The sequence below is a fragment of the Procambarus clarkii genome, chromosome 20 (genome assembly GCF_040958095.1).
Source record: "Procambarus clarkii isolate CNS0578487 chromosome 20, FALCON_Pclarkii_2.0, whole genome shotgun sequence".
Lineage (NCBI taxonomy): Eukaryota > Metazoa > Arthropoda > Malacostraca > Decapoda > Cambaridae > Procambarus > Procambarus clarkii.
The window spans coordinates 38,408,156-38,429,792 of NC_091169.1; the positions used below are offsets into that span (position 1 = coordinate 38,408,156).

The 21,637-nt window shown below is 40.6% G+C and overlaps 1 protein-coding gene across 1 annotated transcript; it reads right to left on the reverse strand.

Annotated features, from left to right (window-relative positions):
* Positions 1 to 2,655: 2,655 nt before the first annotated feature.
* LOC123755529 (50 kDa spicule matrix protein-like) lies at positions 2,656 to 3,216 on the reverse strand. The gene has a single exon (XM_045738293.2). The coding sequence runs from the start codon at positions 3,214 to 3,216 to the stop codon at positions 2,656 to 2,658; it is 561 nt and encodes a 186-aa protein (XP_045594249.1).
* Positions 3,217 to 21,637: the final 18,421 nt, after the last annotated feature.

The window sequence follows — 21,637 nt, forward strand, 5'->3', positions numbered from 1 at the left end:
TGGCGGATTTTGAGGAAAGGGAGAAGGCGACGCGTTCTTCTATATAAGGCGTTCTTGCTGAATCCGGTGTGTAGAAAATATAACGTGAAAAAATTAAACATGTGAATTAATGAATGTGTATTCACACAGTTAACCCGCTTGTGTCAGCTCTTTATTTATACCAACCATTGTTGGTCATGTACTGGTGCACTAATGCTCTCAGCTTTCTAATTAGTTTGTTTCGATGATGTTACCAGGTAGATCGTTCCACATATGTATACAAACCAATGTTTTATTTTCTAAATGTTTACTTATTCAGTTTTAATCCATTGTTTCGTGTTTTTGTTTTGGGTTTATATTTTCATCCATTTATATTCACTTTGGGAAACCGTTAGTTAATTTTAGATATACAAGTCTCTAAATCTACGTCTTTCATTATATGTAAACCAGAGTTTACTTAAAGTCTCTTCTATGAAAGGTTGAAAAAGACTAGTAATAACTTAGATTTCTCTTTCTGCAAATATTCAATGCTATTTACATTACAGATAGAGTACTTTGCTCAAAACTGTACCACATGATCTAAATGCATTGACAATCTGGAAAAAGTCGTCTGTTTTGAGGTTTCCAGACCCGATACGTGATCCACAATGGACTGAACACTGTATATTAGTTGGGTCTTTGACTCAACACCTTACCAATCAACTACGGGATGGTTATTAAGGCCACAACAGTAGCTTACTGACAAAGCATCAATTGTACTTTGGTCTTGAACATCCAAGTCTAAGGAACTTGCTAACAGATTGGTAGATCAGATTCTTCGGAGCATGGGGCGCTGAGTTAAGTCCGCTGATTGCATTCCCCTTGGCGTCGTGGTAAGGCACTCTTCTAGCGTTTCGCAAGGGCTTTGGCCTGGGTTCGTATCCTGACCGGGGAGGAGTTATTGGGCTCCAATCATTAACTGTAGCCTCTCTTTACCCAACAGTAAAATGGGTACCTGGTTTCGAAACGATTTGACGGGTCGTATTCCGGAGAATATTAGGATTAAGGACTTGCGCAAAACGCTACGCATGCTGGTGGCTCTACAAGAATGTAGGAACTCTTGTATATATAAATTAAAAAATAACCGGATAGAGATCGTAGATTAGTGAATAAATCCCAACGTAAGTAGCATAGCGATCCATGATGGAGTTGGTAAATCTTTAGGATTGTGGAGATGTTTCTTGTGAGTACTGGAGGCACTACAACGCTTCAATATATATTGAAGCCTTTTTGAGTCTTAGTTCGAATTATGGTCCTACGAGTTTAACCTCAGCTTCCATCATCATTCTCTCCTCGGGTTATACACACAGCAATTCACTTTCCCCCAAAGCAGCTGTAATCAGCCATACTGAGCCACAAACCATCCCAAGTATACCGTCTATCCATCCTTTCCATCCGGAACCATCCCAACTCGCCATCCTTCAGTGTATCAGTCATCCCAGCCAATCAGTCGCGAAGTGGACCTTCCACTCAAAACGTTTCTTCATCAGTAACCTCAGTCCTCTAATCACTATGGTCCCCCCCAATCATTACGCTGCCCAATTATGCTTGGATCTAATCACACTAATCCCTCCACCGCCCGTCATACTTAATGATTTTAATCCTGTTTTCTCAATTAATTCTGCGAGCCTATATATTTTTAACTCCTTTTTCCCCCTGGATATATTTTTTTCCTTGTCAGTTTCCCACGAGGCTTTAGTTTTTCCGCAGAAAAATAATTGCATATATGTTCTTGTTTTGCTTAAAGAATTCTAAAATAAATTTAATTCATGCCTCAAATTTTTTATTTATTTTTTTTTCAATATGAGATACTGGTTTATGCGTACCTTATTATTTTTGCTTATTTCGGATTTATTAGTGACGAGTTTTAATTGTTTACTTTAATTATATGCGTGAGGCATTTAGTTCCTAAATTACAGAATCACACAAAATAGGAAGCAAAATAGGGAAAAATATATCACTAATTGCTTCTACGATTTGTACACGTTATTACGTTCGTTGCAACGTTGAAAAAACGTAAAAATAGTAAACATAACGTCGAAAAAAACGTAACGATAGTAAACAGATCGTCGATACGTTGCGTTTATAAAGAAATGGAGCAGCTGTTGTTTGTGATAAATAATGAATCGAAAAACTGAACTGTATTACTCTGAATATGTTAAAGTCTGAGGCCGCACATAGATCTTGCACTGGGATGGGATTTTTGCGCCATTTTTACAAAAGTTTATCCTCAATGCTCCTCTTTCTACCACATCACCGTTTCAATTTGCAAGGAGATACTATTTTTTAGTCGAGTGCATTATATTCCACCGTAGCAATCTCGCCAGCCAGTCTTGCGCGCCTGAAACCTTGAAAAATGTCCAGATTTCGAAGAGTGAAACCTGGAAACCTGATGTTGTTTAATAAAATAGTTCTCCAGCAAGGAAAACTCTCGTGTTTCTGAGTCTAGAAACCGGGGAGTTCATTACTAAAGATAAAGTGCGATACAGATTGGTTTCTCCCTCTTTTCGGAAGGTTTCTATGCAAGATTTGGGGTTTCTATAAGCCGGTTGGAATCTGGTTACGATCTGGCAGTAATGTTTATTATTGTAGGTAAGTAACTGTTGGATTGTTATCATTTCTGCGATATCAAGTGTGCTATCGTACCGATAATTGTTCATCTAATATTGCATACTGGCCACCCAGCACTCCATACTGGCCACCCAGCACTCCATACTGGCCACCCAGCACTCCAAACTGGCCACCCACCACTCCATACTGGCCACCCAGCACTCCAAACTGGCCACCCAGCACTCCAAACTGGCCCCCCACCACTCCAAACTGGCCCCCCACCACTCCAAACTGGCCCCCCACCACTCCAAACTGGCCACCCAGCACTCCATACTGGCCACCCAGCACTCCATACTGGCCACCCAGCACTCCAAACTGGCCACCCAGCACTCCAAACTGGCCACCCATCACTCCAAACTGGCCACCCACCACTCCAAACTGGCCCCCCACCACTCCAAACTGGCCCCCCACCACTCCAAACTGGCCACCCACCACTCCAAACTGGCCCCCCACCACTCCAAACTGGCCACCCACCACTCCAAACTGGCCACCCACCACTCCAAACTGGCCACCCACCACTCCAAACTGGCCACCCAGCACTTCATACTGGCCACCCAGCAAATCTGTTAGCGTTATAGCACGTCGCATTTTGATGTATACTTTACTCAAGGCCAAAAATAAACGTCATACTAGAACATGCGACTCGTGAAATTGACATACTGTTCCGTTTTCTGTTCGTGGATCCTCTGGTTGGTTAGATTGGGGCACTTTAGTACGACTGTTTCTTGAACGCTCGCGAGAACGGGCTGATCCAGCCTCCCTTACTGGCCAATCAGTCCCTGAGTTTGAGTGAGATTGAGAAGTGAGTTTGAGAATGAGTTTGAGAGAGTGTGAGTTTGAGAGCAAGTTAGTTTGAGAGAATGTGAGGTTTAGAGAGTTTGAAGTCGTCTATTTGTGCTTGCGGGGGTTGAGCTCTGTCTCTTTGATCCCGCCTATCATCCGTGAGGTTGAGAGAGTGTGAGGTTGAGACACTCAGAGTTTGGGAGAGTTTAAGAGAGTGGAGGTTGTCAACGTTTGTCACCTACTTCGTGCTCTCCACTAAATTCGAGAATCCAAACTGCGTGTGGCCAATTTGGCGAGCCCGCGGATATTGAGACGTGGGTACCAGCACCCAGCTTCAGCTGAGGGAGAGAAAACAGGAAATTGGGACAAACTTTGTGTAGGTCGTGTTTTCCTCAGCGATGGAAGAAGGCAAGGCAATGTGGACACACTCACACACACTTTCATTCACCTTTCTCTTTCTCTCTCTCTCTCTCTCTCTCTCTCTCTCTCTCTCTGTCTCTCTCTCTCTTTCTCTCTCTCTTTCTCTCTCTCTCTCTGTCTCTCTCTTTCTCTCTCTCTTTCTCTCTCTCTCTCTGTCTCTTTCTCTCTCTCTCTCTGTCTCTTTCTCTCTCTCTATCTGTCTCTTTCTCTCTCTCTTTCTCTCTCTCTCTCTGTCTCTTTCTCTCTCTCTCTCTGTCTCTTTCTCTCTCTCTATCTGTCTCTTTCTCTCTCTCTATCTGTCTCTTTCTGTCTCTATCTGTCTCTCTGTCTCTTTCTGTCTCTCTGTCTCTTTCTGTCTCTTTCTGTCTCTATCTGTCTCTCTGTCTCTTTCTGTCTCTCTGTCTCTTTCTGTCTCTCTGTCTCTTTCTGTCTCTTTCTGTCTCTCTCTGTCTCTCTCTGTCTCTCTCTGTCTCTCTCTGTCTCTCTCTGTCTCTCTCTGTCTCTGTCTCTGTCTCTCTCTGTCTCTGTCTCTCTCTAGCTCTGTCTCTCTCTCTCTTTCTCTGTCTCTGTCTCTCTCTGTCTCTCTCTCTCTTTCTCTGTCTCTGTCTCTCTCTGTCTCTCTCTCTCTTTCTCTCTCACTCTCTCTCTCTCTCTCTGTCTCTCTCTCTCTCTCTCCCTCTCTAATAATACTATTACACCCACTACCATCACCCTCTCGCATTTGCCATAAAGGAAACACTAGTGTTTCTGAAAACAAACAGTTCTCTAACAACCCTAGACAAAAGGGACAATATCCAAGGTATCGAACCCCGGAAATTGCATTTATACTCATTAACGTTTCGTACACGAGAACACAATGGGGTAGCAATTATGGGAGAACTTTTTTTTATTATTTTTTTGCCTTCCGTTAGAAAAACTATTGTAGCAAACAATGGAGGGAAATCTTTATCAATTAGCGTCGATGCAAATTAGAAACTGACTGACGGAGTGTTTATCGTGCAGAAACTCTACGCTTAAGCGTCTTTTTCAGCATCCATAAAAAAAAAATTTGGAAAGACAAAAAAGTCATTTGAGTGAGGTGAATAGAACAGGTTGTAAAATGCCTTCGTAAAGTTGGATTAATTAAACTTGAGAGAGAAGAAAATATTGGACTTGGTGGAGTATATTTGACTTGACTTCACCAAGGTGGAGTATATTTTGTGGCTCCCACATACTTGGGTATTATATCCCGAGGATATAACATCAAGCTGGGATATATATATATAGTGGAGTTCCCACCTAGCTGGGTATATCCTGGTGGCTACCACCAAACTGGGGGTTATACCTTGGGGCTCACACCAATCTGGGATATATCTTGTGGTTCTTACATAGGGTATATCAAGTGGCTACGCTATAGCTAGGGGTATATCCTAGGGCTCATGACAAGCTGGATATATACTGGTGTTTTTACCTAAAGTATATCGTTATACTCACCTGCTAGAGTTCTCACCTGCTTGGGCACAGTTTGGAGTTCTCCCCATGTTGAGGGTATGTCTTGTAGCTTTCACTAAGCTGGGGTATATTATCGGTCTCTTACCAAGCTGGGTTTTATCCTGGGGCTCTAATTGAGCCGTGCTTTCTTCTGGGTCTTCCACTAAGAGCCAAGGGAAAGGGAAAGAAATTATCAGAGGGGGAAAGCGCCAAGCCATTAAGCCTATATAGCACTGGGAAGGGGTCAGGATAAGGATTTGGGATGGGACGGGAGTAAAGGAATGGTGCCCAACCACTTGGATGATCGGGGATTGAACACCGACCTACATGACGCTCGACCGTCGCTCTACCGTTCAGCCCAAGTGGTTGGGTCCCGCTAAGCTGGAGTTTATCCTGGATATCCCAATAAGCTGACATATATCCTGCTGATAAAACGTCACAGACAAGTTGTTGTTCAGAATTCATAAGAATGCTCTTAATAGTCGTAAGTAGAACTTATATTTTTATATAGAAATGAAACGACTAACAGTGAAGTTTCGTTTGAAAAAAATGCCGGGTAAAAATGAAATAAACTCACGGGGCGTAACAAATGCCAGTCATTAGTTTGGCTATAATTATCACCAAAGGATAGCACATAACGAGGATGCTGAGTGCCTCGTTAGACTTACAAAATGTCCTTAGATTAATAACTAGAGCTAAATGAATTTGTGTGATATTTTGACTTGGGACCGAAATATCCGGTCTGTGTTCTTATTCTTCAAAAAATGCATTATTGCATTTTACTTTCTTTCTTTCTCTCTTTCACTCTCTCTCTCTCTTTTTCTCTCTCTATTATTTATATATATGAATGTGTGTGTGTGTGTGTATACATTTATGTTTATATACAGAGTTGGGTTCGTTCTCACCTCAATCTGGAATCCTGTGTTCGAATTCCACTGGGATAGATGTGGTGGCGAGTCTTTCTTTTTATCTAATGTATGTATTCACCTAGCAATAAATAGATACCCCAGAGTTAAACAACTTGTTCGGAACTCAAATTGGTGTTTCTGTATTCGTGACACTTATGGCAATAGTTTTAGCAGAAACGTTGCATAGAGTTATAGATAGCTATGGTTTTAGACAGAAATGTCCCACCGAACACACACAATAAACAAGAATATGAGACCTGAAGAACTTACTTCACTTCAAGAACAGTCACTTTAAACAAGAATAAGTGAACAAAAGACAGCACATGATAATATAACTGCTGATCAACTATCTAGTGTTCATATTAGCTGCTTCACATTACTTTATAGATTAGCGCCGGGTAAAACCAGTCGCCAGATATTTGTTCATTTATTAAGAGTTTACCAGATGAGAAGCAAAGCCGCTGGAGTAGGTAGAATGGCTCCCCAGACGTCGATGGCTGTCTTGCAAACTCCGCTTAATTTGCATTCCAAAGCGGGTGATCAAAGCTGCACTTACCTGGTTGAAGAGACAGACCGATAAGGTGTGATAGCCGATGAACTCCTAAATTGGTCTATTTTCGTGATAAATCCTGTGTATTGGATCTAAACATTTGCAGTTGTAGTGCTGGAAAATTGTTGGAACACCTTGTGCTTCAGGGGCCAGATTCACAAAGCAGTTACACAACCACTTACGAACCTGTTCATCTTTCCTCAATCTTTGGCGGGTTTGTTTACAGTTATTAAACAGTTAATGAGCTCCGAAGCACCAGGAGGCTGTCTATAACAATAACAACAGTTGATTGGGAAGTTTTCATGCTTGTAAACTGTTTAATAAATGTAACCAAAGCCGTCAAAGATTGAGGAAAGATGTACACGTTCGTAAGTACTTGCGTAACTGCGTAACTGCTTCGTGAATCTGGCCCCAGAGCTTCAAGAGTACTTAGCACCCAAAGATAACACTAGAACCCTACAATTGTTTGGGTTCGAGACCACTCACGCGTTTTTACACACAATTCCAACAACTTTTTTTCCTGGCGCCTGAGAGCTGAGTGGACAGCGCTTCAGATTCGTAGTCCTGAGGTTCCGGGTTCGATCCCCAGTGGAGACGGAGACAAATAGGCAAAATGTTTTTTTCATCCTAATTCCCCTGTTACCTAGCAGTAAATAGGTACCTGGGAGTTAGACAGCTGCTACGGGCTGCATCCTGGGGTGTGTGTGACAAAAAGGAGGCCTGGTCGAGGACCGGGCCGCGGGGGCGCTAAGCCCCGAAATCATCTTCAAGTTATAAAGATAACTTCAAGATAACCTTACGTCCAATGCAATACCACTCGGACTGAATCTCTCTCTCAATTTGATTTTATTACCAGGGATAAATAAATTTACACAACTAATGTGTATATTTACACATTGGTAGTGTAAATAAATTACACTACCAATGTGTAAATATTCACATTACCTTCCCTGGTTTACTTTGAAACAGGTCGTTCCCAAGTACAGATTCTCACGCAATAAACAACTTTTGCTCGAAATTTTTGCACACAAATTACTCTCAGCAGTTACGATAGTAACAAGAGCAGCCTCTTCTAGTTATCTCTCTAGCAAACAAAAGTCATTCAATTGTATTTCTCTGAAATATGGAGTCTCCAAATCCAGATTTGCATAGCAAGCTTCTGTGAGAACGAGACTGGTTCCACAACCGGCTTACCTATAGGTGTTTTCGGGGCCCAGCGTTCGCGCGGCCCGGTCGTCAACCAGGCCTAAACGACCAGGCCAAAGTCAAACAGGCCAAAGCCGACCAGGCTTTGCAACACCCATTTCCGAGGTCGATTCTGGCAGGACGATTTGGCGAATGGAATGACCAAATCAACTACTTAGTTCCACGCATTATAAGAGTGGGAACTATGTGTATGATTTGGCCAATAGGAAGACCGGAACTAGGTTGATGGTGTGGTTAAGTAGTCATATGCTTGTCTCAAAGATTAAGCCATGCATGTGTAAGTACAAGCCTAGTTAAGACATCTCCCGCCAACACATCACAAGGAGCAGTGTGGTCACAATGCAACCCAAACGTCTTGGGTCGCATTGTAACTATCTACCAAGTAATTATGTAGATAGATAAATAACTGGATAGATAACAAAAATATACATTTCTTATTCATAATACTTTTATGATATTAATAACACGAGAAAGAATAATGACAACAACATTTGCAATTAGTAAAGTGTCTATAGATCTAAATGCATTCATCAGACATTTGATTTCATTGAAGAAATGATTTAATATGACGGAGAATAATTTGTAAAGTCTTTATTTCAAAATTCTGTAAATTGTTAAATGTTTTAAATATCGTAAAGAGTGGATCGACTGACTGACTGACAGATTGACTGACAAATCACCTGACAGATCGCTTGACTGACAAATCGACCGACTGGTGAAACAATAGTGTGATCGATCAACCGAACATGCAGAGAGTGAGGTGTGTTTACTTTCCTGCATCACTTTCCTCTTTCATTCCTATAAATACTTATAGGAATGAAAGGAATGAATGAATTAAATACTTAAATTCCTCCTCTCCCCGACACAGCAACTAATCAACTGCACCCCCCGATCAACTAATCAACTCCTCCATCCTTCATCAACTAATCAACTGCACCCCCCGATCAACTAATCAACTCCTCCATCCTTCATCAACTAATCAACTGTTCCTCCGCTAATCAACCGGGCCGGGTGTGCTCACCTCTCGTCATGATGCTGGAGTAATCTCAACCAAGATTCTCGTGCCTGCAAAATTGGGCTGCACAAATTATATGATTTTTTTCCCTCTGTCTCCGTAATGGAATAGAATGGGAATAGAAGTTAATGTATTCTCCTTTCCGTCCCTTCCTACTTTCTATTCCATCGACAGATTTAACTTCACGAGAACTGTGGAATTACTGGAATGGGGGAAATGTCTCCCCCTTAAAAAAAACTCGTGTGGAATAGGGAATTATACAAACCTGATTAAAGTTTTTTTTCACCACCCTGTTCACTTTACTGAGTCGAGTAAGGGAAGAGGGAGAGAGGGAGGGAACAAGGGAAGGAAGGAAGGAGGGAAGGAGAGAGAAGTAGGGATTTCAAACGTAACCGGATTTTGATATATAAAAAGACGAGGTTAATGTAATTTTTCTCCTGAGAAATGCCCAATGATTGTCCCATTGGGTACTGGACCCACCCAACACCCTAACCTTGGGTATCAATATACATCCTCACAGCCCTACTTTGGGTATTGGAACACCACCACCCATCACCACCTTGGATAGCAATAGATCCCAACCCACAAAGACCTTTGGGTATAGGTACAACCCAACCCACTACTACTTTGGGTATAGAAACCTCCCGATACACTCCATGTTGGGCATCAATTTACCCACACCCTCTACAATCGTGGGGATCGACCAATCATTACCCCTGTCTTGGATAAATTTGAGTTATATCAAAAGGTCAAACGCTTTGATTTCTTCCTTCAATCATTCTCTACCTCTTTCCCCCCCCCCCTCTCATCTTCTCGCGTTCCCTGGCTATTATTTCACATTCTCTCTCTCTCTCTCTCTCTCTCTCTCTCTCTCTCTCTCTCTCTCTCTCTCTCTCTCTCTCTCTCTCTCTCTCTCTCTCTCTCTCTCTCACTGGAAAGTCTTGCACTCTGAGATCACGGGAGGAGAAAACTGAGACCTATAGGTATCGACCTATACCTCCAGTCGATACTTTTATAAGCAAATAATTACTGCTCGTAGTCTAGAATAACAAAATTACGCCAAATTTAAACAATTAAATTTGAACTTTACACTTGGGAAAACTCAAACTCAGACTCCGGGAGCCTACAGGGAAAGCTTGGACTCTGGGAGCCTACAGGGAAATCTTGGACTCTGGGAGCCTACAGGGAAAGCTTGGACTCTGGGAGCCTACAGGGAAAGCCTGAACTCCAACACCCTATCCGGAAAATTTGGAATCCATCAACTTGACCTAGAAGCCTAAGCCCCAAAAGCCTGTCCTGCAAGCCTGGAGTCCGGCAGCCTGTGCCGAGAGCCGGAAGATTTCTCTTCTGTGTGGATTGAGGGCAGCTGGCAGCCCTGACCGTCCCCGGCTCCAGCCCACGTGACCTAATCTTTGTTAATTTCACAGAGATCTTCCTCTCCAAGCTGGCGAGGCTAATTGGCCAATGGTGAGTAGCCATGAGATGAGGGAAGGGGTGGTGGAGGTGGATAGACTGATGCAATAGTGGAATTGAGACCGGGGGGAAAGGCTTAGGGTGATGCAGGGGGGGAAAGAGTGATATAAGGGTAAAAAAGAATGACGTGGAGAGTAAGGGGGAGATAAAACGACTGGAGTAAAGGAGGGTGGAATGGAGAGAGAATACGAGTGAGGAGACACGGGCTTAGGGAACTGAACGTTGCTCGGTGATGAAAAGTTTGGAGAGTTCACTGGGATGTGGATAGAGGCGGAGAAAGGAACATAATAGAAGGAGAGGAGAAGGAGGGCATAGAGGAGAACCGGAGGACGGAGAAGATGGAAGATGGTAAGAGATAAGGAGAAAGTAAGAAAATTTTTTTAAGCCCAGTTTTTCGACAATATCTACTGCATTACCCCTAAATATTTACTTAAATCAGAATTTCTGAGCTCGATCATCTTTTATGTTTCTCCTAGTATAAATTATAATTTCAGAAATAATTACTACCAAAACTATTAAAGCGAGCTGAATGAGTGGGTTCTCATCCTAAACCAACGACTGCGGGTCTTGACTTGGGATTCTAAGTTGAAAATCCCGGATGCGATTCCAATCGCATCAAGGGACAACAACCACTGACGTTGAATCTCTTCAATGGGTTCAGGGCCTTCAGGTCCCTAATCCACCAATGCACATCTATACAATGGGTCCAGGGACCCAATCCAAGATTAAACTAAATGACAAAATAGCTGCCACAATAACGTGGCTGAAGTATGTTGACCAGACCACACACTATAAGGTGAAGGGACGACAACGTTTCGGTCCGTCCTGGACCATTCTCAAGTTGATTGGATATACTGGACATTCTCAATCGACTTGAGAATGGTCTAGGACGGATCGAAACGTCGTCGTCCCTTCACCTTCTAGTGTGTGGTCTGGTCGATAAAATGGCTGTTATTGCTTTGGATATTTCAACCAAGTGAATAGCAAGAAATACATTGAATAGCAAGAAATGTATTCCACACGGAGGGAAAGAGATGAGGACTCCACAGCTAAATGGGAGAAAAGGGAACTTTCGAACGTAGAATTGGTATTAGACCTTGCGTTAACGTATTGCTAGACCTCTTGCTGGTTATGCTGGTTAGACCTGTCTTGTTGGTTATGTGTAACAGATCAAAGGTTGGTGCTAGGATCTATCCCATTTCTTATGCATTTCCACAATCTGGCAGAGAAAACTGGATCAGTCATATCAGTGTTCGCAGACGGTTCAAACATTGTGCAAACTCTCTGATTGCAGACAGATAGAGACTGTGGTACCATGCAAAGGGATCTCAAAGTACACTATAAGTGATTTAAAAAAAATGGGCTTTAGATTTGAACTCTGTCAAACATACAGTTGTAAAGATTGGAACAGGAGTAAGACGACATGTGTATCAGTATAAAATAAAGTGGAAATAGATTTTTACACCGGAAAATGATAAATATAAAAGAGAATATATAACCCGAAACTAAGGCGAGAGGCAAATATTATCGGTATGAAGTAAAACACCTATGCCATACTAGCTACCATCAGTTTATACTTTGTACAATTATACAAATCAGCTCTCCGGAACTTATACACATTCTGTGTGAGATACACTCTGAGATTATATATAATATATATATATATATATATATATATATAAATATATTTATATATATATAGCTACAGCATATGGTACTCTCAGCTGAATATGAGAAGTTAAAATTAAAATATCTGCAAAACATACGCAACGAGGCTCGTTCGTGAGTTAAAAGGCTTGATCTAAGAAGTTCACAGAGTGAACTGGACATCACATCACCTCATCAGAAGAGACAGGGCAGACATGTTTACGATATATAAGATTGTAAGTGGAAATAACAAAAAACATTGTTCAGAACTAGAAACCACAGATAGAGATGGATCTTGTTGTTATAAATTAGTGACTGACAGAGATGTCATAAAAAATGATTATAATGCAATAAGGCGTAACAGGTTAGAGGAAAAAGCAACTGAAGCAAATTCATTTTTTTTGTTATTGCTATTAAAATAGTGCACTGAATCATTGCACTAATCTAAGGTCGCTCGAAAGACGGGACTTGTAAGGACACATAGATGACTACACACACATACACACACACACACACGCCGCTACTCACATTAGTTCCTACTTTGTCCGGCTGTAAGGGGAAAACTATTTAGATTGCACGCCAGAAATGGCTGAGGATGAAACTTTTCTCACAGGAATGAGAATTGTTAGTAATTTCTTGAGATGGCTAAGACCTTTATTGGTTGGCCCACAATAAGAACGCAGTAATTTAAGGCGGTGAAGCCGCAGGCCAGCGTAATATAATCTTTTAATTAAAAGTTGCATTGCTGTTCCATGTTTCTCTTGTTCCTCTCTTACATTGTATCTTGGCCTTTATTTGGCGAAGACGGCAGTTTTTCTCGCAGATTTGTTTTGGAGGCCGCGTAGAGATTCACTGGAACACAAAAATACTGCGGACTACAGTTTTGATAGACAAATGCTGTTCGTGATTTATCTTGAGAAAGTTATTGAAGATGGTGCCTTTGGAAAAATTCTGAAAATAGCCAATGAACATTTCTATAAAAGTTCTTCACACCTAGCAAAGACGGCAGTCTGTAACTGAGCATAGGTAAGATAAATATCTGAATGACTATATATAGTACTTGGAAGGAATGTCAGGACAAGGAGCTTGGATAGGACGGAGGGAAGGAACGGTGACCACCCAATTGGACCGTCGGGGATTGAACGCCGACCTTAAAGAAGCGAGACCGTCGCTCTACCGACCAGTCCTTGTGGCTGGAGTGTAACAGAGCATTGTAAATCCGTACACAACTCCTCTCTGGTTTGTGCCTCGGAGAGGCTACGGGATTCAGTAAGTTCAGTAGAACATTGGTTTCAACTCTTTTTACCCTGTCGTAGCTCAGTCGATTAAGGCAGTGCCTGGGATGCTCCCGGACGCAGGTTCGAATCCTCGCCACGGCCCTTGTGGATTTGTTCATTGTAAATCCGTACTTTAATCATCTCCAGCACACTTTCCAGGTGTTACGTAACGGTGCGATAACTCATTGCCTAATCATTCTATCAAGACCGGAAAGAAATTGTTTATCTTTAAAGAACATAATAACAGAGGGTTCAGGAGTTTATATTAGTTCCTGTTTGGTCTGTGACATTGTTTATATCGGTAAATCAAGTAAATACTCGAACTTCAATATCTCCTGTCAGTGGCGACCTGGGTCAGGCTTCAGTTTGAGTGTAAGAAAACGTAGAGATGTCGTTCTCAGGATCGTTCTCAAGTCCTTCAGAGCTCTCTATCTGTTTAATAAACGCCCACTAAGACTGTATGATTGTGGAAAGCTGTACAGGTTTCGTAAGAGGACACTGTAAGTGCTTGAAGATATCTTGAGTGGATCGACTTGAGAGTTATATCTTACGCAGGCAATATTTTCTCCTTTCTAGTTCCTACAGGACGATCACTTCTTCGACTGATCATCAGGTTCTAATCATCACTTCAGGTGTTTACTGACGTCTAGTGATCTATTAAAGTGTTTTGTGACGTCCAGTTAAGTCTGAAAGTCTGTTGGTCTTTCAAGGTATTCAGTCTCGTCTGACACCTTAAATTGGCCTATAGTGTTTATATTGCTCTATATCCATAGACGAGTGTCTGTATAGCAGATCTTTGCTCGTGTGTGTATGTGTGTACTCGCCTATCTGTGCTTGCGGGGGTTGAGCTTCGGCTCTTTGGTCCCGCCTCTCAACTGTCAATCAACAGGTGTTCAGGTTCCTGAGCCTATTGAGCTCAATCATATCTATACTTGAAACTGTGCATAGAGTCTGCCTCCACCACATCACTTCCTAATGCATTCCATTTATTAACTACTCTGACACTAAACCAAATTCTTTCTAATGTCTTAATGACTCATTTGGGAACTCGGTTTCCACCTGTGCGTCCCCCCCCCCTAGTGCGTGTTCCTCCTTGTGTTAAATAAACTGTGTTTGTCTACCCTATCAATTCCTTTGAGAATCTTGTATATGGTGATTATGTTCCCCCTAACTCTCCTGTCTTCCAACGACAATTAATTCCCGTAGTCTCTCCTCATAGTTCATGCCCCTAATATGAGTGTGAGTGTGTGTGTGTGTGTGTGTGTCTGTGAGTGTGTGTGTGTGGGTGCATTGCACTCGCCAAACGTACTCGTCTACCACTAAATCATCACGCAACAAAACTCTGTATATTTAAGGAAACAAACTACTCAATGTTGAGGTTACGAGCATAAACAGTACAGCAGAATAATAGCAAAGTCCTCCCCTCATCGCGTATAGACAAAGTGAAGGTTACCACCATAGACCAAGATATAGTGTGATTGCAACAGGAATACCAATGAATGTTAACCAAACGCAACATCCAGCGTATCTACACTAACGCGAAATATGTTGTTCCTGACAATTGATAGAGCGAATAAACTAGTGTACGCAATGACTATACATAACACGAGCAAAAAAATATATATACTGGAACGAGCCCCCCTCTCCACAAGCCCCCCCTCTCCCTCTCTCCTCCAACTCTCAAAGGAAAAATAGCTACTAAAAGAAATATGTTGCATATACGCGTGAGAGGGTAGGCTGAACCACACGAGGAAGACGTCCTAAACCCATGGTTGAGCCCCTGCAACATCCCATGTTGTTTCCGCCTAACCCCCCAATGTAACATTTACATTCTAAAGGCCACATTGCCCAATATTTACACTCCCTCTAGGGACGGCTAAATGCGATCAGAATTATCCAGCATTGTCATTTTCCTGCTCCCTGAAAATCCCGGGGAAGAGAAGCCGCGCTGTCTGGACAAGGGTTCTCCCTTCTCCCATTAATACGGTCGATTTCCGGCTTGACTGAGACAATCTTGCGTTGGGGGGAAGCAACTGGGATTGCGCCTCCAGATTCACTGTGATTGCATTAGTTCTGGGCTCGGCCGAAAGCCGCCTCAACCTCTGTTACCAGTAATTGAGGTTGTGTTTTAAGAAGTTGTATTGTTACTCGAGTCCTTCACAACTCGTGGGATTTCGTTTGCGACTATTATTCACATTGCGGGAATTTATGGATCAATTTGAAGAATTTCTGATAGTCAAAAAATGGCTTTATTAAATGTTCTTTATTTTAGTGCTTTCAAGTACATTGGCTCTAAACTGAACTTAGGGGAAGCGATATATATAATTAGGTAAGTAAATGTATGCGCTGAGAAGTGCTGTGAATAATGTTAATAGTTAAATTGAGATGCAATGTGAATGTTATTGAACACTGCATTGGTTTGAACCTCCGCTGTTTATCTTCAGCCGTGACAATGGGTTTTTAGTCTTGAATACAGCTGGTAATCCTAACCTGCAACTGGTCGTTCCTTATTAATTGTCCCATTTGATGGAACAATGTATCTGCGTATTCACTTCTTCCCCAGCTGTCCTGCATGGTAGGGGATCGATTCCCGATGGTCTTCAAGTGGTTGGATAACATTCTTTCATCCCCTCCTCATATCTCAGCTCCATGTCCTCGTATCCCTTTTAAGTGGCCTGTAGTTATTCTGGCTTTGAGCTTTTTCCTCGTGTTTATCTTACCTTCCACATTTAGCACTTAATAAAATTCTAGCTTATTCTAAATTTGAGCTGTAATTCGAAGAGTTTGTTCAACTATATAAATTCACATTATTTTTTCCAGAAATCCAATTTTAGGAAAATGGTGGGTGTAGTTTTTGGGGTCGATAGTGTAGGTGATGTTATTGGTGAGATCGATAGTTTTAGGGGATGAATAATGAGGTTGGAAGTGTACGCTTCAACATTATCATGCTAATGTAAACATCTTTCCATACATACGCAGAACATATTCACCTTAATACTTTACTAATATCCTAAAACAGAGAATCTTTTACCGGATTTTCTTCTTCTACACGCTCCTTTAACTCGTCAAAAGCCAAGGAACGCTGCAGCCTCAGCGGATCTAACTGTTTGCTCAGCTCCCTCACAGCCTCTCGGTTACTGGCACATCTAATCTCGACAAATTATGCCTAATTGTGCACGATCACTCCCAATCATACTGGATCACCGTTAATCAGGGCTCATTACCATGCAAACACGAAGGATGAGGGCCCGTAGTGCATCAGAGCTTGAAGAGATGCTTCTCATAATCTCAGTGTGTTTGTCTGTGCCTGTGTATATGTTTGTATGTGTTTGTGAATACAGTTTTTCAGAAGTTTAATGCAACTATGAAATAAAACGCCCAACGTCGAAGATTTTCTTTGGTCTGTTTATGAGAAGAGCGTTTATACAAGCCTCCTGGGTTAGCATAACACTATACTCAACAAAACACCTGCTACTAATTTTTTGAAGCATGCATGTTAAAAACACCTGTACTCTTGCTTGTCGATTGAATGAATCGCCGACAACATGTGACAGAGCGCCAAAGTAGCGGGTATCTCCTTCAAGTCCTTTAGACTTGTATCTAATTCTCGAGGTGACTTTATTAAATCTCCAGTGTTAATATGCTTAGATTGTTGACCAGACCACACACTAGAATATGATGGGACTTTGTCGGCCTTTCACCTTCTAGTGTGTGGTCTGGTCAACATAATTTAGCCACGTTATTGTGACTCATCGCCTGCATGCTAAGATTGTAAGCTCCAGTGCTCATTTAAATATTTAGATAGCTGTAGTACCATACAATATGTAAATAAAGAGCTCGTCGCACATATGAATAAATATTAATTTATTGTCCTGACAACTGATGTATTTCCAAATAGCGTGTCCTGTCAATTGTCATATTCAGCCAATAAAAGTGTCCTGTCAACTGTCGTGTACTGGCGAATGTTGTGTCCTATACACTGTCTGTTCCTGGAAATTATTACGAACATAAAAAAATCACATAATTATTCATTTATATTAGCAAAAAAACTACAGAAAGTGTGGATATAAATGATTGCCTATTGTTTCTTTCATATTCGGCAATAAATCATTTATTTACTAGTCTCCTATCTTCCAACAAAATATTCCTAGCAAATGACTGACGCAGGTTCACTGCAAAATAATGTATTTTTCAAACAATTAAGCATAAAGTATTGAAATCCTTCGTATTTTCAAAATGGATATATGTTATTTCAGCCAGATCAAGTACCAATTTTTCAAGTTATTTCACACAACAAAATCAGAGAGTAACAGCAGTTTATAGTTCCCATCGAGCAAATATTCAAACAAAATGGTATGGAAGTCAATTACCGTCGAAGAAAAAAAGTAAGTGAAATATGGTACACGGACACCGTAGACTTTCAACAATAAAAATTTATTTGATATATTTTTTTTTTTTTTTTTTTTTTTTTTTGAGATATATACAAGAGTTGTTACATTCTTGTACAGCCACTAGTACGCGTAGCGTTTCGGGCAGGTCCCTGGAATACGATCCCCGCCGTGAAGAATCGTTTTTTCATCCAAGTACACATTTTACTGTTGCGTTAAACAGAGGCTACAGTTAAGGAATTGCGCCCAGTAAATCCTCCCCGGCCAGGATACGAACCCATGACATAGCGCTCGCGGAACGCCAGGCGAGTGTCTTACCACTACACCACGGAGACTGTAAATATGATTTAGGTTGAAATTAAATTGAACCTTGAAATGAACTAATCTTAAATGCGAAAATATTAAGTGTGAGCAGTCTCTAGTAGAGAAAATAAAAACACAATTTTTATGATTTTATCTTTTCTGAGTTTTTTTTATGTATTTCATGGAAAAGACATCGCCTAAATTTATTAAATAAAAATAAAAGAATTATAACTTTCATTATTGTTGGGGGGGGAGAGGGGGGGGTTCTGTTCATTATTCCTATGACGTTCTACAGACAGCAATCTCTTCTGTTTTAATTTATTGTATCTTATTTAATCTTATTTTATCTTGAGTTTAAATAGCAGGTTGTAGAAAACCTCTTGAAATTCGAATAATAGCAAAGCAATTTTAATTGCTACAGTCCATAAAACGCAAGACCTGCTAGATGAAATTAAACAATATCCGTGTTTACGGATGGTGCAAAAATTGGTGAGAGGAGTTAGAACCGAAGAAGACTGCTGATCATAGCGCTCTTCAGGGAGATCAGCCAGAGATTAGCTTTCCTTTGGGCTTGATAAATGCAAAGTGAGGAGTTTAGAACAGATTCCAGAGACAGTACGGACTGAAAGGCAGCTATAGCTTCCTGAAACGGTAATGAATCTGAGCAACATGTAAAGGACTCTTATTGTTGTCGAGGCCGTTCTCCATTACTCGGCTCTCCACGTCTAACTGATTGCGACTGCCACAGTCGTTTATAAACTACTTATATTAATCAAGGCACGACCTGGCCTGTATTAGGTAATCTCAAGTTGGCCATATTCTTAGGAAAACAACTCTGGTCTGAATATTCTTTTACTGTACTGTCTAGGGGGAAAATGAGGCTTTCAGTTGTACCAAAGGGAAATTCAAGGAGTAGGAGAAATGGCTAAGTACAGAGATGACAAAAAAATCTATTTATAAAACACACACACACGAAAGAAAACACTCTCCAATACCCCCTCACAGCTCCTCTTTATTAACTGATAGTTTATTATTAAAGCTGCCTCCCTTTATACCTCTCCACATGACGTAAGGTTCGTAACAACACATTTACAAAATAACATTTACAGCATACAACTGGTAAACATTAGGTTTCTGAAGGTCATTCTAGACTCAAAGGCCATCAGCATATATAAATCAAACATTCAACGAATTCTTAAGTACATATCAACGGCATCGAGCCGCAAGCAGGAGAATCGTAGAATGAATATAAAATACAGAGATAATCGTTTAGCTACAACGACAGGCTAATCTTGCTTAAAATCACCACGTTCAAGGAAAGAAGATTACAGAAGAATATGACATAAGCAGCAAAGATAATAAGGGAACTTGACTAAAGAGAGAAAATGGCAGTGTTCAAAGTCTCCACCTTTTATTTAACTCCCTTCTTTATACAATATGACTCTCTACTTGCTCTTCTTATTCACTTTCTTCTTCCTCACCCATATATACGCGTACACACAGCTTGAACTGATAATAGTGGTATTCTTATCGTTCCTTAACAAACAGCAATAGGTTAAATAATTCCCAGCACTTGTCGCAAGATCATAACTCTAAATACGTAAGATTATAATTTTCAATGCCGACGGTTCAGGGACGAAAGAACTCGTTGGACATATTGTAATTGTCCGGTGAATAAAAACATTCAGAGACATGTCTTTAATTTCGGACAATGTTTTGCACGAAACAGACTTTTTATAACTGGAACAAACAGCTTCTCTTCCATTTGGACATGACGTAAATACGCAAGGACACAGAGCTGCAACAAGCAACCTTTGACAACATTCACTACGTATTTTCAGCTGTTTTATAAAATGAAAGTCTATAATGACATAATGAAAGTCTACGGTAAAATAACTTCACAGTTCACTAATAATTTTGCAATAACTTCATCGTGAATTGACAGGGTGTTTTAGTTGGAATATTTTCCCCAACCAGGATGTTGAAAAATGCCATGTCTCTCTGATTTTTCTGTGTGATATAACAAGGAAAACGTGGCTCTGGATCTAACTAAAAAAAACATGCATCTCTGGCGAAAATACGAGGGCTTTCAATTCTTCCAGTTTAATTGTTTGAAAACACATCTTTTTAATCGGCGTGCAGCGAGCCCGTATCAGTCATTATTTTTCAGTAACATTTTGCTGGCAGGCAAGGGCCTTGGAAATGTAGATTCTTTCACGTTTATTATGACAATGATGCATAAATTTTATGGAGTTTAAGGTTTTATATATATATAAATTATATATAAATTATGTATATACATTATTATATATATATATATATATATATATATATATATATATATATATATATATATATATATATATATCCGTGACGAAGGCTGCAGGAACACACAAGCCATAGTTCGGTAAGAAATCTAAATGACCCGACCATGATTCGAACCCATGACATTCAGGATCACATCCAAAAATGACATCCATAGTCTCCTGAGACTGATGGATGCCTACTACTACTACTACTTTTGATGCAAGTGTTTTGTGTAAGTGTTTGATATGAGTGTTTTGATATAACACTTGAGACGTGATTGAGCAAATCCCATTTTACTTAATATTCAAGTATTAGTCTTACCTCCCAGGGCCATTATCTTATTTTAACATATTTAACACGTGGGAACTTTTGGAAATGTATTATCCTGCGACACTTGTAAGCGATTCACGAAATTCAATAGATGTAACTCGATTGGTGATCTATAATTCTATCACGACCCCGATTTTGGCAACTGGTGTGGCACTCTATTATTGTTCTGGGAGCACTCTAGAGTTAACATATATTCAAGAGTTCCTAAATCTAACTCGGTGAATCGGCTTGAGAATGGTCCAGGACAGACCGAAACGTCGTCGTCTCTTCACTTACTAGTGTGTTGTCTGGTCAACTAACTCAGTGACGTTTTATTTTCACATTTCGTTGTTTAATTACCCAGACGAATTGAATTGAATACATAATTAAATTCCTGTTTATCTGGAATGTGCGACTTGCGCTTGATTTTACAGCGGATGTTTACCATTGATTTAAAATCAAGAGCGAAAATGACTTTGCATGATGTATTGATAGTGATTGCTTAACGGTGTTATAGGACGTGGTATAGGTACCATTCACACAATTTTATATAAATGATTTTCGCTGAATATATATACATATAAAGTTTTAAACTAAAGTTTGTGTAGTAAGTGTATTTAGATGAGTGTATTCAGACAGTAAGTCACAATAATGAGGCTGGCAATTAGACACCTATCCCTCGTACCTGAATATATAGAAAGTGACGACGTTTCGGTCTATCTTGGACATTATCAAATGACGACGTTTCGGTTTGGGACCACTATCAAGTCTTGCTAGTCAACGACATGATAATGGTCCGTGACGGTCTGAAACGTCGTCTCGAATTCTATATTATCAAATTGGTTGTTTGGGTGACTATAGATCAGAGTAGGATGTTTATACAAATATTTTCGAGTTAGACACTACAACCTACAACACCCCAGACACTGTCTTGTAGTTTATAAATGGAATTT

Coding starts and splice junctions, on each gene's coding strand:
- LOC123755529 (XM_045738293.2), bottom strand. CDS start 3,216: ATGCGACGTGCTATAACGCTAACAGATTTGCTGGGTGGCCAGTATGAA.